The sequence below is a fragment of the Staurois parvus genome, unplaced genomic scaffold (assembly GCF_062004578.1).
Source record: "Staurois parvus isolate SC_StPar_1 unplaced genomic scaffold, SC_StPar_1.0 ptg000988l, whole genome shotgun sequence".
Taxonomy (NCBI): domain Eukaryota; kingdom Metazoa; phylum Chordata; class Amphibia; order Anura; family Ranidae; genus Staurois; species Staurois parvus.
Genome location: NW_028318784.1, coordinates 2,610,990 through 2,628,177, shown reverse-complemented (window position 1 = coordinate 2,628,177; position 17,188 = coordinate 2,610,990). Strand labels below are relative to the sequence as shown.

Below are 17,188 nucleotides of genomic sequence, written 5' to 3'. Positions count from 1 at the left end.
TTCATTCAAATCTGGTCATATCAGGAAGCGAGGTGTCTGTACGCAGGTAAGGGGTGAGGAAATGCTTGATTTGAAGGTAACCAAAAAGTTCAGAGCAAGGGAGACCATGGGTCTCGTAAAGGGATGGGAATGATTTGAAAGTGTTTGGGGTCATAAGTTTGTGGGCCATAATGAGATCAGTGGTTGACCAATTGTGGAATAAGAGTGGGGATGTCCAGGTTAGGTAAAAGGCTGGATTGCGGAGGAAGGAAAGGAGCGGGTTCTGTGGAGATTGTAGACTGTAGCATGATTTGAGGGAATCCCATAAAGATAATCAATGCCTAGTGATAGGGTCTTTTGAGTAAAGCCATGGTAAATTTGCAACTGAGAGTGGATCGCAGTCTACTGATTATAAAGTGACCCAGAGTGGCACCTCATGAGTCGCATGGTATTTTGAAAGTTGGGCTGCTTGGTAGTATTTAGAAAAGTGTGGAAGGCTTAGGCTGACCTTCTGTCTAAGGGAAAATGTTGTTGTTTTTGTAACTCGAAGTTTGGTTTTGCCCCAAACAAAAGTTAAGGTGTGGCGTTGCAGTATCCATAGAAAATGTGACGGAACTGGGATAGGTAAGACATGGAAGAGGTATAGTATTATAGGTAGGATGGACATTTCAACTACTGTGGTGTGCCCCATCCGTATCAGTGGTAAAAAAGACCAAGAGGTCATAGGGTTGGTCAGATGCGTCAGCATAGGGGGGTAGTTGGTGGAGTAGAGAGAGGATGGGTCACCAATGAGTTTTATATGTAGATTGGGTAAATGGTGGGGTGACAAAGTAAATGGGAGGGTGTGCTGTAGTTGTGTAAGCGTGGGTGGAGGCAAAGAGATATTAACAGCCTTGGACTTCTACGGATTAGCCTGTAGACCAGAGATTGCTGCAAACCAGTCTAGGATAACTAGAAGATTGGGGGTGGAGATGAGAGGAGTATATCGTCTGTGAAAATGCTTAATTTGCGGTGATGGCCCCAAATTTCAAGGTGGTTGCTTATCAACTGGGCCAGAGGTTCAATGGCCAGAGCGAAAAGAAGTGTGGATAGTGGGCTTCCCTGGCATGTTCCTTGTAAGACCAAACACGAATTCTTCTGCGCTCTAGGACCCAGGCAGGTGGCAAATAGATGGAACCAGAACTAAAAAAACAGCGGCCACCAGTGCTTCAAAGGTTGTGCAGCTCCAAACAAGGCTGGGAAAACCCGACCAACACTGCAAAGCGAAATAAAAACGAGAAGCGCACAAACCTTGCGCATTACCTCAGTAAACAGAAATTTATTAAAAAGAAAGGTACTCACAAACAGCGAATAAAATCAAGCATGTAAGTCCTCACAGGGACTTCAGAGATAGAGGGCCAGCGCGAGTCCCATCGTGGGGGTAAGCACTCAGTTCAGCTGACGCGTTTCGAAGGCCAGACCTTCTTCATCAGAGCTGACTGAACTGAGAGTGATCGCTCCCTTTTATATCCCAGGACTGAAATATTGACCCACCCCTCTGGGTTGGGCAGTCACAGGCTGGGAGGGGGGAGGGGAAAACCCCAGGTGTCAACAATAAATAAGATCTAGTTGTCATGATAAAAATAAATGTGTGTATATAAAAAGCATATGAGAAATATATATATATATAAATGAATATACCCACATATACACATATAAATAAATAAATAGAGTTTAAAACAATAATACGAATATCATTAATGATAGTGATAAACATGCAAGAAAAAGAAACTACTAGATGAATGAAAGAATGGTAATAAAATATAAATAGTATAAATAGTATAAAATCATATCCAAACCTAATAATAAATAAATAAATTCATCAGTCATTGGGTGTGCACACATGTGTATATGATCATCACCATATATATGAATTAGGAACTCATTAATTGATTAATATTAACATTATTTATGAGACCTGAGTATTCCTATGTGGCTTGTGCGGATCGGGAGGAGGAAATCCCATGTGTCGGGCTGGTCGATCATATTCAATACTTAGCAGCAGAGGGAGATCTACTGTCTCCCTGCTATGGCTGCAGATTGCTCGCTGCTGACTGCTTCTCCCTGGAACGCACGCCAATACAGCGTGGACCTAACTGTGCATGCTCCGACCAGCACGCGCCTGCGCAGTGCGTGAAGAGCTGGCCCGTCGGCGTGATCTCAGCCAAACACTTCCGACAGCCAATACGCATGCGTGGAAACGGCGCCACTCGTAAGACAGGGTGACAGCGCTCCCTGCCAGTCCTCACACAGACAAAGCTCAGGGAGAAACACTCAACTAGGAGCAAAATCTGCCCAAACCACTAACGGACATCTCAGGTGCCCAATTCTAGAGGGCAAACTTAGAGACACCAGCTGCCACAATAGTGATGAGACATAGTGAAGAAAAATAGAGATGGTAATAAATCATTAATAAATTATTCATAAGTAATAAGTAATGGATTGTAAAAATAATATTAACGTATATTACTCATTAATAATTTATTAATTTAATTTATGCACGAATAGGTGCTGGCCCTCTATCTCTGAAGTCCCTGTGAGGACTTACATGCCTGATTTTATTCGCTGTTTGTGAGTACCTTTCTTTTTAATAAATTTCTGTTTACTGAGGTAAGTATGTTCCTTGTAAGATCAGGGATGGGTCAAATTTGTATCCTGCATATTTCAAATACGCCGATGGGTTTGCATATAAGGAGGAGATCAATTTAAGGAAGTGTGAACCGAAGCCTCAGTGATGAAGGGCATAATGTAAATAGGGCCAATAGACTGTCTTAAAGGCTTTTTAAAGGCTTTTTTAATGTTGAGTGACATGAAGCAGGTAGAGATGTGGCAATGTCCAGCTTGTCTCAGTGGGATGAAACGTACTTTTTTCTTATGGATGTGGGACCCTATAACCCTATGAAGACACATTAATAAGATTTTAGCCAATATCTTGAAGTCAACATTGAGGAGGGACATGGGGCTGTAATTGGTGCAGGAGGTGTCATCCGAATAAGGCTTAGGTAGCAGGAAGATGATGGCCTGGAAGGAGTCTGGCTGAAAGGATTGCTCTTATCGCAGGGAGTTAAATGCTCCAACTAGGAGGGCAGCTGTCAGGAATGGACTGGCCAGCAATAGTGGGACTCACCTGCCTTATGAGCTGCAGTACCAGGGCTGGCCAGCGGGTGCTCCCAGCAATCAGAGACTCAACCTTGGAGCCAGTCAAACACCTGGAACTAATTATACTGGTGTATTTAAGGGACATTCAGACCTGTAGACTCTGCCTTGGTGTTGTGTTTCTCCTGGGCCCTGTATCCTGTTCCTGCTCCCTGTTCCTGTCTGATTCTCTGCTGACCCTGCTCTGATCCCTGGCTTGTCTGACCATTCTCCTGCTCCTGATCCCTGGCTTGTCTGACCATTCTCCTCTGCCTGACCCTCTGTACCACACTGCCCGCTACCTGCTGAACCTGGCCTGGGCCCCCCGACCATTCTCCGCTTGCTCCCCCTGTACCTACCTGCCCGATTGATATTGACCCGGCCTGCCTGACGACGCTTGCATTGTATGTACTGTTATCTGTGGGTGGTTGGTTTGGTTTGTTTGCACTGTGTTATGTTTTAGTATTGCACTGCGTTTATGTTTGTATTGTTAGTGTTAATAAATTACATTGTTTATAACATATCTGAAGTCTGCGTTTCCCTGCGTCAGTCACATACTTCTGGTCACACCCGGGAGCCCTGACAGCAGCAAGGAAGTCTGCAAAGTGTTTATAAGGAGGAGGAGGCTGTGAATCCATCAGAGACAGGACATTTGTTAGCTTTGAGGGTTTTAATCGTGTTTAGGACCTCTAGAGCCAATATTGGCTGTTCCAAGGTTGAGTGGTGTGAGTCCGACATTGATGGAAGTTTTAAGTTGGTGAAAAGGGACTTGGCTCAAGATTCGTCAAATGGGGTTTTTGCTGTGTATCGGTCTGTGCGGTGTCTACGAAATACTCTCAAGATGTGTAGGGGGTTGCTGGAGTATGTATCTTTGGCTATTTTTAGGCAAATGGGTTTATGGGTGTTATCCAGTCTGTGGAGAGACAAGGTTAAGAATGTGTCCAGTTTGTTAGCTTTCATGTAGATCTTATGATGGGATCTATGGAGTGCCTTTTCTGCTGACTCTGTCAGGAAGAGGTCTAATTCTAGTTGGGCTTTTTTTAATTTCTGCCCGTGGGTGGGGGAAGGATATGCCTGAAATGCTATGTGAGATTGTTGGAACGCAGTGTCTAGACATCTGTGCAGCGGATTTCTTTCCCTATGTAGATGGGTTGCCAGGCTGTTACAGGTTACTTTAGGGAGATTCACTCTCTCTAATAGTTCAGATCAGATCATGGAAATGAAAGTGAGTGTAAAACCAAAAACCTAACAAAACAGGAATAATCTACAGGAAAGGAAATGACAGGAAATTCTTCTTAATGAAACACAGATGCCAATAAAAAACCATCCCCTATTCTACAAAAAAAAGACTTTAGATGTTTATAAAACTTCTGCCAGGTGTGTTTTTGCCACCTACCTCCCATTGTGGAGATTTCTCTTCACTTCCTATCCTGCTGATGCAACAGGAAGGGAGGGGTAACCTCTCCAAAATAAGGATGACTACCAAAGACAATAATAAAGCCTAGCAACCTTTCCCACTTCATCCAAAACTTTAAAAAATGTCTTTGGATACATTTTAAATAATAATATTTCCAGTTAGTCATGGAAAATGTATATATCTACTACTTTATGTAATGTCCATTACACAGCAGAGTGAATGCTCACTTCAAACAATATATGCTCACTTTGCAAATTACATTTTAAGAGTCTTCTTTCATTCTGAATGACCAATACTTTAAGAAATATATATACACTGTTCAAAAAAATGTAAGGAATACTTTTTAAGTATAGCATCAAGTCAATTAAACTCCTGGGATATTGATCTGGTCAGTTCAGTCACAGAGGGGGCTGATAATCAGTTTCAGCTGTTTTGGTGTTAAGGAAATTAACAACAGGTGCACTAGATGGGTAACAATGAGATGACCCCCAAAATAGGAATGATTTTACTGGTGGAGGCCTCTGACATTTTTTTCCCTGCTCATCCTTTCTGATTGTTTTTCACTAGTTTTGCATTTGGCTAGGGTCAGTGTCACTGCTGGTAGCATGAGGCAACACCTGGACCTTACACAGGTTGCACAGGTAGTCCAACTCCTCCAGGATGGCACATCAATACGTGCCATTGCCAGAAGGTTTGCTGTGTCTCCCAGCACAGTCTGAAGAGCATGGAGAAGATTCAAGGAGACAGGCAGTTACTCTATGACAGCTGGACAGGGCTGTAGAAGGTCCTTAACCAATCAGCAGGACAGGTATCTTCTCCTGTGCAAGGAGGAACAGGATGAGCACTGCCAGAGCCCTACAAAATGACCTCCAGCAGGCCACTGGTGTGAATGTCTCTGACCAAACAATCAGAAACAGACGTCATAAGGGTGGCCTGAAGGCCCAATGTCCTCTAGTGGGCCCTGTGCTCACTGCCTGTTCACTGCCCAGCACTGATTTTCACAGATGAGATCAGGTTCACTCTGAGCACATGTGACAGACGTGAAAGGGTCTGGAGAAGCCGTGGAGAATGTTATGCTGCTTGTAACATTCAGCATGACCGTTTTGGTGGTGGGTCAGTAATGGTCTGGGGAGACATATCCATGGAAGGACGCACAGACCTCTACAGGCTAGATAATGGCACCTTGACTGCCATTAGGTATTGGGATGAAATCCTTGGACCCATTGTCAGACCCTACGTTGGTGCAGTGGGTCCTGGGTTCCTCCTGGTACACAACAATGCCCGGCCTCATGTGGCGAGAGTATGCAGGCAGTTCCTGGAGGATGAAGGAATTGATAAATGGCCTTCACGCTCACTTGATCATCAGGGCATTGACTGATTGTCAATGTAAATGTCCCTGTCATAAGAAATCCAAGTTTTGGCTTTCCTTTCCTCAGCGCTGTGACAGCGCTGAGAAAAGGAAATGGCAATAACTGTCATTTGTTTACATGTAATCAGCTGTGATTGGACACAGCTGATCACATGGTAAAGAGCCAACATCATTGGCTCTTTACCCTGATCAGTGATGTGCTGTGTCCAAGAGGGGCATGAATGCATGGCAAGAATGGGAGGACTTCATATGACGTCCTCCTAGAATGAGAGAGGTCCGACCCAGCTGTCATTGTACAGTAGGCGGGGTGGGAACCAGTTAAAACTGATACCACTTAGTGGCATATTTAATAGACTAAAATAAAGTGTATTGTTCTTCAGTGTTGATGCTTGAAAATTAACAAGTTTCCAAAGCTTGCATGTTCTAGCATTGATATACAACACGGCTAGCGGAAGGACAGAACATTCCATAGGGAAGCCACAAATGGGAATTCTGTAAAAAATAAGATCACATTTTTTATTTTTGGAGCCTGTAAATCATTGCACCAGCGATCAGCAGATCGCTGGCACAATGCAGATCTCCTGCAGACCTCTGTGAATCTGTGTGCCAGAACACCTCGTATGGGCAAGCAGATACTTACTGACAGGAAGACTCAGTGAACTACCATGGTGCTCCATAGCACCATGGTAGTTCATTGAGAACTACAAGCTGACAGCTGCAAAGGCTGTCGGAACTTGTAGTGTTCTCATTCACAGAATACTGTGAATGAGTGATGCGGCCGGGTGGATAGAGCCATATGACCACATCTTTTTAAAATTGTTACAGCTAGCAGGAGGGAGAAGGAGGATGAGAGGGTGAGGGAGCCTGTCTATTCGTAACATGTTGAGAAAGGTGAACTTATCCTGAGTGTGTGAGGTGGTCACATTGGAGCAATTAATTTGAAAATATTAATGATTTAGACTATAAACAGGAACAAGGTTGGGCTGTACATAGATGAGTAGTGCAACAAAACTGAAGGATCATATGACTAGAAGTTTAATTGTAGCCCACACAGTATTAGATGACCAGGGCAGAGATTAACAAAAGAAAGAGGACTAACTTAATTTGGACTTTATAACAAAGCCTGCAGCATTACAAAGAGAAAAGAGTGCTTCAAATTTTTGACACTCCAGAAAAAGTTTATTGGTCACAAAGGTATAGGGAAATATCAACATGTTTCAAGGGTTGAAAAGGCCCCCTTCATCAGGGCTGCAAGAATAATAATAATAAAATAATAATAATATAATAGGTATTACTTAGCAACACAATAGATAACATATTCATAAAAATTCAACTACCATTGTACAGTGTAGAAAATAAAATAAAATAAAAACTTTTTAATAACATACATTAAAATATGCTATTATGCAGTTCAAAAGATCTCTAATTTTTGTGGGATAGATCTGATAAAAAGAAACAATTCATTTTGATTATCACACTAGTGGGAAAATTCATTACAAAAATTACAAATATTCATATATCTACATTTGATTTTTGTAAATAAAGATTAATAGAAAGCATTTTGCATAAAACATCATTCAAAATGATTGCTCTGTAATAAAGATATGTATCTAAATCTACAGTCATTCATAATGGAACTTGTAGGTATGACCAAAAATCTTTGTGCAAAAATAAAATATTTTTATATACATATACTTGTATAGCTATTACCTATTATGGATTATTGATCAAACCTAGCTAGGGTTGTATCAAGCTAACATTTGTTCTTTGAGGTATATGAACCAGCATTTTATGTTTACCATTATTAGTGCTTATAATAAAAACAATGCATTGCAAGATACTTCCTAAGATGCTTTAGGAGAATTATTGTTGATTAGGGAGAGTGAGGATGTATTGAAAAATGTACCATATGAATCCTAGATAAAGTGAATTTGTATGCACTCTAGAGGAAAAAAATTATTTAGAACTATATAGTCGGGTGGAGAAACAGGTGTATTATTAATACATAGTTTGATAAGAAAACTATAGGTAGGTAGTAAAAACGAGTTTGTTCTGAATCAGCTATTATAGTGTGCTGATTCAGAATCAACTCTTTTTCTTACACATCTATGGTGTCCTTATCTTGTTTCTCTTGCAATATTTTAAGCCAGCCATAAATAGTTCATATATTGGCTGGTTCAGCAGGGATTGGACAAGATTCGAACCATCTGTGGGCAGGTTTGATTGTACCCAATTTGATTGTTGTACAATTTTGGGTACAACCAGCCTGACAGATTTTTAATGCAATTATTGCCAGCAGCTATAGCAGATAGCAATAATCACTGTGTTCTCCCGTCAGGGACGGCTCCTCTGCACCTCCCCTCTGGGAGAATAGCTCCATAGAAGGGATTCCCCATCAACACTGTCAGCAAACCATGGTTGCAGGAAAGAAAATCACATCATCTATGGCCTACTTAAATAATCCATGAATACAATTGCCATCTTTATCTTCTGCACCAACATCTTAAAGGACAAGTTAATTAATCATATGAACCACACCCAGCCCCATAGTGAACTAAACTATCCAAAGCTGAACCATTATTTTGCCTGCAGGTGCTTACCCACTCTAACAGTAGTGGCCTCCTGCAATGTTTTCATGCTGGCCAGTAAAAATCTGTTTTGTAGATGTCCTGCCTGTGCACTAACATCCATAGACTTGAATAATACCTACTGTACCTGTACTGCAGGAGAAACATCCCATTCAAGGCTGTGGGACATAAATAAGTACCTGAGGGGGATGGCTAAGCTTAGGAAGATCAGGAGGTAGGGGGCTCATTTGTAAGCAAACCTTGAGTTTTCATGCAAGGTCATGTTATCAGATGTTAGTATGGAAAATAAAGATGACAACTGCTTTTAGGAATACCTAAAATGTTGCCATCTTATTAATGCAGGCTGGCTAATAAAGAATTACAATGTTCCTGATAAGAAACTATTAATGCTTGGATTAGTATTTTACTACCTTATTAGTGCAGTGAGGACCGTGGGAGATTTTTCAACTACAATGGGTAAGAACGTGCTAGAGCTATAAATTGGTGAATAAAAAAATAAAGTCAGCCATACATGAATTGAAATTTGGCAGGTTCAGCAGGGTCCAGCCTAGTTTCGATCTATGCATGGGCAGGCTGATTGTACTCAAGTTGATCCATCGATCAAATGGGTACAACCAGCCTGTTGGATTTGTTTACATTTGATTACTGCCAGTGGCAGTAACCCTTGTGTTCTACCTGCTGGGAAGGTGCCCTGCAGCCACTGCCAGCAAAACACAATAGCACTGCAGGAGGTATTCCCCCATTATTACTGACTGTGTTGATGGGGGGACTGAGCGACTCTCTCTCCTTCCACCAGTGGTGGAAGGAAAGAACACTGAGTAATCCATTGGCTGCTTAAGGCTATTCCAAATCTAGCCAATAGACAGCATATTGTTTTGAAGAACTGATAAGTGCATTGCTAACTATACAAGAGAGTTTGGGAGCATAATTACTAATAGTTTAGTTTTAAAAGGTTAAGTTGAAAAAACAGAGATGCTATTGAGGACCACAGAAAACAGAAAATTAGCTGTATTATCTGTCATAAGTTCACATAGCATAGCTGAGTCTTACTGGTCCCTAAGGGAACAGTCTTATACTGCTCAAAAAAATTAAAGGAACACTTTGAATACACATCAGATCTCAATGGGGAAAAATATCATGCTGGATATCTATACTGATATGGACTGGGTAATGTGTTAGAAATGTAAGGATGCCCCATTGTTGAATGTAAATGAAAATTATCAACCTACAGAGTACTGAATTCAAAGACACACCAAAAATCAAGGTGAAATAATTATGCAGCAGGCTAGTCCATTTTGCTGAAATTTAGTTGCAGCAACTTAAAATGGTACCCAGTAGTTTATATGGCCCCCACGTGCTTGTATGCATGCCTGACAATGTCAAGGCATGCTTCTAATGAGACAACGGATGGCGTCCTGGGGTATTTCCTCCCAGATCTGGACCAGGGCATCGCTGAGCTCCTGGATAGTCTGAGGTTCAAAATGGTGGCATTGGATGGAGCAAAACATGATACTCCAGAGGTGTTCTATTGGATTTTGGTCAGGCAAGCATGGGGGCCATTCAATGGTATCAATTCCTTCATCCTCCAGGAACTGCCTGCATACTCTCGCCACATGAGGCCGGATATTGTCATGCACCAGGGGGAACCCACGAACCACTGCACCAGCGTAGGGTCTGACAATGGGTCTAAGGATTTCATTCCAATAGCTAATGGCAGTCAGGGTGCCATTGTCTAGCCTGAAGAGGTCCGTGCGTCCCTCCTTGGATATGCCTTCCCAGACCATCCTTGACCCACCACCAAAACGGTCATGCTGAATGAAGTAACAGGCAGCATAATGTTCTCCATGGCCTCTCCAGACCCTTTCCCATCTGTCACATGTGCTAAGGGTGAACCTGCTCTCATCTGTGAAAAGCACAGGGCCACAGTGGTGGACCTGCCAATTCTGGTGTTCAGTGGCAAATGCCAATTGAGCTCTACAGTGCTGGGCAGTGAGCACAGGGCCCACTAGAGGATGTCGGGCCCTCAGGCTACCCGCATGAAGTCTGTTTCTGATTTTTCAGAGACATTCACACCAATGGCCTTCTGGAGGTCATTTTGTAGGTCTCTGGCAGTGCTCCTCCTTGCACAAAGGAGCAGATACTTGTCCTGCTGTTGTTAACCCATCTATGGACTTCTACGACCCTTTCCAGCTCTCCTGGAGTAACTGCCTATCTCCTGAAATCTCCTCCATGCTTTTGAGACTGTGCTGGGAGACACTGCAAACCTTCTGGAAATGGCATGTATTGATGTGCAATCCTGGAGGAGTTGGACCACCTGTGCGACCTCTGTAGGGTCCATTTATTGCCTTATGCTACCAGTAGTTACACTGACCTTAGTCAAATGCAAAAATATTGAAAAACAGTCTGAAAGGATAAGTAGGGAAAAAAATGTCAGTGGCCTCCACCTGTAAAACCATTTCTGTTTTGGGGATCGTCTCATTGTTGCCCATCTAGTGCACCTGTAGTTAATTTCATTAACACCAAAGCAGCTGAAACTGATTAACAACCCCCTCTGCTACTGAACTGACCAGATCAATATCCCAGGAGTTTAATTGACTTGATGCTGTACTCTGATTAAAAAGTATTCCTTTAATTTTTTGAGCAGTGTATATGCAGTATGCAACTTTGCATAGGTAATGACTTTTAGAAACTAAATGAGATGTGGTGTTAGCGGTAATAAGGCTAGAAGAAATATCAAAGAACTATCAAGGAAAATGTTTTATCATAACCTTTTTATTTCCAAGACTTGCAGAAAACATAACATGTTTGACTGGTAAACATACTGTGAGAAATATTGTACTAACACTCATAACATTTGAAACATTACAATAACCAGTAATATTAGAAAAATATAGTTATATTTTTCACCTGGAGATTTAAGAACCATGAAGTTGTATGGTTAGCAATATTAATAATGTAAATTCATTTGCCATGAGTTCATTTGCTCTTATACCTTTTCAGAAGAGCCAGATTTATTTTTATATATTTTACATGTTCTTAACTTGAACAGAAAATAAAGCAATAATAATGTAATAGTTATTTTTGTGCAAGCTGTCTTAAAAATGTATTTAGTCAACAGATAATCTAAGTTTACAAACTAACAAATCTTGAATACAGTGTAAGGGCAGCTGTACATTATGCAATTTTCTTTCCTTGAACCACAGTCAGTGTTGATGAAGTAATCTCTCCTTCAGTGCTATTATGTTCTGCTGGTGGGGAAGCTGGGAGCCTTCCCCACTGGCAAACTACAATGATCTCTGCTGGTAGCTTTAAAGAGAAAAAACCCCAACAGGCTGGTTGTACTGAAGTTGATTAATGGATCAACCTCAGTACAACCAGCCTGCCCTTATATGGATTGGAATTTGTCCAGTTCCTGCTGAACCAGATTAATTTTGATCCATCTATTGCTGGCTTTAGTTACACATAGAACATATGGGTGAAGCATGAAACATCTCTTTTTTTTAAGGTGCCTTTATTAATTTTTAACTAACAAAACAAAAAAGGAAAACCGGTCAGGTTACATACTGACAGGCCAGAAGTACAAAGGAAAATAAAGCAAATGCAGGGGAGGACTGATCATTTGGAAACTCGGGCACTGCTTGAGGGCCCGGGGTCAGTAGGGGGCCCCATGAGATGCCCCTGGTACCTTTTTCATAGGCTTTTTTGAGTTGGGCAAGGACACAGGGGCCCCGTGATCCCCTATTGCCTGGGGGCCCCATGAGTTGTCAGTCCGCCCCTGAGCAAATGTTAACATTTTCATAAAAAAGTCACAAATGTAGCCCATCAAAAGTACAACTCTAACATCATGACTGGTGAGTTTCCATTATAGGCACATATAGTACAAGAAACAATATACAAGACAGGTAAGGCACAAAACCATAAATCTCATACAAGACCACCAAAGCGACAGGGTATAAAACACATTATAAGGCCAAACCAATACAAATATGTAAAGTGGGGGGTCTCTTTTTTCCCACTGTAAGACAATGACCTTTTTTGCATAAAAGAAAAGGAATCTGAGTAAGGCCCCTCTCTCCTCAAGGTCTCCTAAGAGACATCGAGCTGGGGTACATATATTAGGCAAGGCCAACTTTTTCTCCATAAACAAAGTGATAGTAGACCAAAATCTCCCCATCCCTGGGAAATCCCAGATCCATGAAAGAAGTCTCCAGTAGCAACATGACAACAACAGCAGTCTGGAGAATCCAATCTACCCATAGCATACAATCTAAGTGACGTATAGTAAATTCTATGTATAAACATCTGTTCAATTAGGAGTTCAGGAATGTGATACTTAGTCAAAATAACAGGGAAAGTTTCTGAGCACAACTTATGGGAAATTTCTCTTGATAGGCCACCAACCACTCATTTAATTACAATTATAACGGCACACGGGACTTAAAGAGAAAAAACATGGAGGGGAAGGACTAAAACTGGTGCACACAGAATATGGTGCAGCTGTGCATGGCCAATTGGCTTCTAACTTCAGCTTGTTCAATTATGCCTTGACAATAAAACCTGTAAGCTGATTAGTTACTTTGTGCAGCTGCACCAGATTCTGTGTGCACCATTTTTAGCAAATCTCCCCCAGAATTGTTTTGACAGAGTGGGTGTATTTGCCACTAGGAACCTTTTGTTGTATTAAATGCTTATAAAAAATGTAAGTAAGATTGTGGTTTGCTATAAAAAGAACCAGTGCTGTTATAAGGAAACTGTAGTGTAGATAGGTAACACATGCCCTACTCTGTCTGCAGTAAGGTAATGTATAATTGGATATGTAGTTCTTCTGCAGACTCTGCTATTTCCCAGGATGTCACATGAGATGAAAGGAAGTCAGGGGCAAAAAAAAAGAAAGAAAGAGAAACATAAAAGAGTGATGGCAAGTGGTCCATCCAGGGGCGGACTGACAACTCATGGGGCCCCCGGGCAATAGGGGATCATGGGGCCCCTGTGTCCTTGCCCTAACTCAAAAACCCTATGAAAAAGGTACCAGGGGCATCTCATGGGGCCCCCTACTGACCCCGGGCCCTCGGGCAGTGCCCGAGTTTCCAAATGGTCAGTCCGCCCCTGGGTCCATCACATCTGTCCCTTCTTTGTACATTTATGTAAAAAGGATGCATTTTTTAAGATAGAGATTTGGAGAAAAGATTAATAAGAAATTAATATTTTATTTATGAAAAATGCAATTCATCTTAACATGGTGAACTTAGCCTTTAAAGAGAACATTAAATACAACAATACACAGATAACATTGTAAAAAAATATGCATTCATAACCTATGTGTTTTTAAAAATCCTCATTCTAATTGTATTTTTACGTTAACACAATATAAAGTAAGCTGTTGACTAAAAGGTTTGACATAAAATGACACTGAAAGATTTGCTAGTAGACCTGGTTCAGATACCAGCTTTTGAATGAGACTGTCTGTTTCCAGTGCCTTAGATTAGATTTTGTATTCACTTTACACACAACAATTCTAAAAATGTATATTCAGTGCAGAATATAGTTGCCAAAAGAACATGAATAAAATAAAATCTCAAGTAAATTGTTTATTGTAACATATATGTTATTTTTTTTTTTAAAGATACACTTTTCAGCGGCCTTGGAGTTGGAGCAGTCATCGGTTTGGCAGTAGCTGCTCTCCTGCTAATTCTTGTTGTGACAGATGTCAGTTGCTTCTTCATGAGACAGTGTGGATTGCTTATGTGTATAACCAGAAGGATTTGTGGAAAAAAAACTGGCTCCAGTGGAAAAAGTAAAGAATTAGAAGAAGGAAAAGCTGCATACTTGTGAGAAAAAAAGTGTTTTTTTCTGCTTATGCCTAATAGAATGTGACGATTCCTTTCTGTAGGCTTACACACAGGACATCTTCTGTATTTAAAATAATAATAGTGTAACAATTTTTAATGATTATTTTAGCAGGTTTGTGAAGCAGACACTGTGTCAGCTTTTTACTAACCTAAAGAAAGAAGAGTCAAAACTGCCAGAATGGATTTTAGTCACCAGAACGGTAGAGATCTAGAGTGGGGACACCCTTAGCTGGACATTACTACCAGTCTGAAGGGGGTTCTCATGTTTTCAGTAACAGTAAAATATCTTTCAGATATGTTTTTATATTAGTTAAATAACTACATATTTATTTTTTTACACATGTATTCATAGCATTCCAGAAAGTGATTATTTGTTATTTTTCTTGCTGATCTCTTTGAAAAAGTAAATATGGAAGGTATGTTTGCTTTGTAGAGCAATTTGTAGTAAAGCTGTGCCAATGCCATCTACAAGCAGAAACCCTCTGGTGTTTAAATATTAATTCATACTTCCTATGTAGCTCCGAATCCTGACCTTTTTGGTTAGCTTGCCTCCTTTCCCTCTTGCCTCCTAGTGTCACTGCTGGTCCAACACTGTGATAAGTAGACTTACTGGCCAATACTGAGGTACAGGCATTAGGGTTATGCTCACAAAATTTGCATGCCAGAAAAAAATTTTGGGATCTTTGGTCTACTGGGTTTTCTGGTACCATTTGTACTTTTGCAAAATTATTATCACTTCTGTTCCGCTTTAGGGCCATAAATAAAGTTATTACTTTGGGTAACTCTTTTATACATGTATTCTTCCTATAAAACATATGGTTTTAGGAAATGGTTTTAAATGAGTCATGTGACACTGTACTTCTGGGCTAGTTTTATCAAGAGGTGTTCAACAAAGTAGGAACATTTTTACACGATTTTCACTTATACAGACAAAGCATTTATGCTTGAAGGATTGAGGTCTTTCAGTATTGATTATTAGCTCTATTGATATTTTGAGGGAGGAGAACTGCCTGTTTTGTAGGAGGAAGTGTAATAGACTCCAGCTGTTACTGGTGTTCATTTTTTTTCTTCTGTATGTATAGAAAACTACTTACAGCACAAACAGATACAATAAGATAAGCACAAAATCAGATTTGTAATTTTGCACCAGAAATTTTTTTATGCCTTTTGTGCATTTATTATGACCATACTAAAACGATGAACATGTATAAGATATTTAAAATCACTAAACATAACACTCACTTACCCTGTAAAATGATCCTTGCTCTAACCTTACATATTTCTACTGTCTCCTGTTGTTCCATTGTCTGTAAAGTTCTGTAAACTTTAGTATTGTGCATATTTTTTTATTAAAAAAAAGTGTTGCATTCATAATTGGAGATACAGTAAATTGAAAAATGAAAATTATAAATAAAAAGTTAAATATTACTTAACAACAAACATCTCCTCTCTTATTTTTCTATATTCTGTATATATAAGTAGAATGTGTTCTTATGTTCCATATTTAAAAAAAGATATGTTATTATATTGATAAGTATACTCATTGAAGGCTGTCAGTATTTCCAACAGAGTGATAAATCCTTTTGTTGGGACAGTTGCTCTTGACTTGTTATTACATCTTCAGTCTTTGAACTGTCCTATTTCTCATATAAGAAAGCATAGATTGTACTAAAGTTAATAAGATGCAATCTGAAGAACAGAAAAGTGTGTCATTGGAATGGAAATGTACAATTGAAAACACTCAATGTACTGAAACCTCTCTGAATAGGAACACTTTGATATATATTTTTTTTTATTTATAAATCATTTTACAGGATGTTGAAATAACTCAAAGTGTTCTTCCTTCTCAAGAGGTCTTGGCTGCTAGCATATGTAATCCATATACTTTCTTTGTTCTACATTCCATTGTTGTTAGAATGTTAGAACTTAATTTAGAAGTATATAACAGACAGAGAAGCCTTTGTGCAACACTTTGCAGTTTTGTAAATGGTTAGCCAATTTTAATAGTTCCCTAAATAGTCAAGATGAATAAAAAATCACTCAATGTTATGTATATAGAGCATATTCAGGACATAGTCAAGGGTGCCAGTGCAGAAAATGCAGAGATTATTGTGGTGTGTAAGTTTAAGGCTCTTGGTGTGTAAAATTTAGGATAATGTTTTTATCTAGTTAACATGATAGGTTGTGCAAAATTGTGGTTGTCACAATTGAAACCTGGCTCTAAAGAAACAGGGGCTGTGATTGGACCACCACTCCTTTCCCAACTTGTAGAATATTAATCAGATCTGGTCTCTTCTCAGCTCTGACCAGCATCATGCATCTTCTGGCTCTTCCTTGATGCTCAGATTAGGCATTTAAATTTGTCATGTTTGATTTTATCATCAAAAGTGAAAGTAAAAGAAAATCACAAATTTTGGGCTGTCCCCAGGTCAGTATTAGAGGGTAAATTTTCCAATGGAGACACTAGTTATGGTGACTTGGGGTCCCCCAATGCATCCCCTTAATTTGCCAGGATTTCCTCTCACTTCCTGTTTTGGTTATGTGACAGGAAGTGAAGATGTATCTTCCCAATGGGACACAAATGGCAAAATACAAAAATGAAAAACTGGCAAGGATTTAACCCTCTTTTACTCTATCCAAAATGAAAAAATGTGTTGCCTAAATTTTTACTTATAGTTTTTTTCAATAATTGCTATAAATTGTGTTTTTTGTTTTTAACTTTTCTTACACCACTTATTTTTTTTATTAAAGTGGAACTCAAAAAAATTAAAATAACAGGAATACTTTAATTCAGTTATTTATATTATGTTTC

At 39.9% G+C, this 17,188-nt stretch overlaps 1 protein-coding gene across 3 annotated transcripts in view; it reads left to right on the top strand.

Annotated features, from left to right (window-relative positions):
* The window catches only part of NCAM2 (neural cell adhesion molecule 2), a 515,560-nt gene that overhangs the window by 474,629 nt on the left and 23,743 nt on the right, over nt 1-17,188 (top strand). For all 3 annotated transcript variants that reach the window (XM_089657373.1, XM_089657374.1, XM_089657375.1), the window contains one exon: nt 14,151-14,355. In XM_089657373.1, coding sequence (XP_089513499.1) covers nt 14,151-14,355 — 205 coding nt within the window. The remainder of the gene's footprint in view (nt 1-14,150; nt 14,356-17,188) is intronic.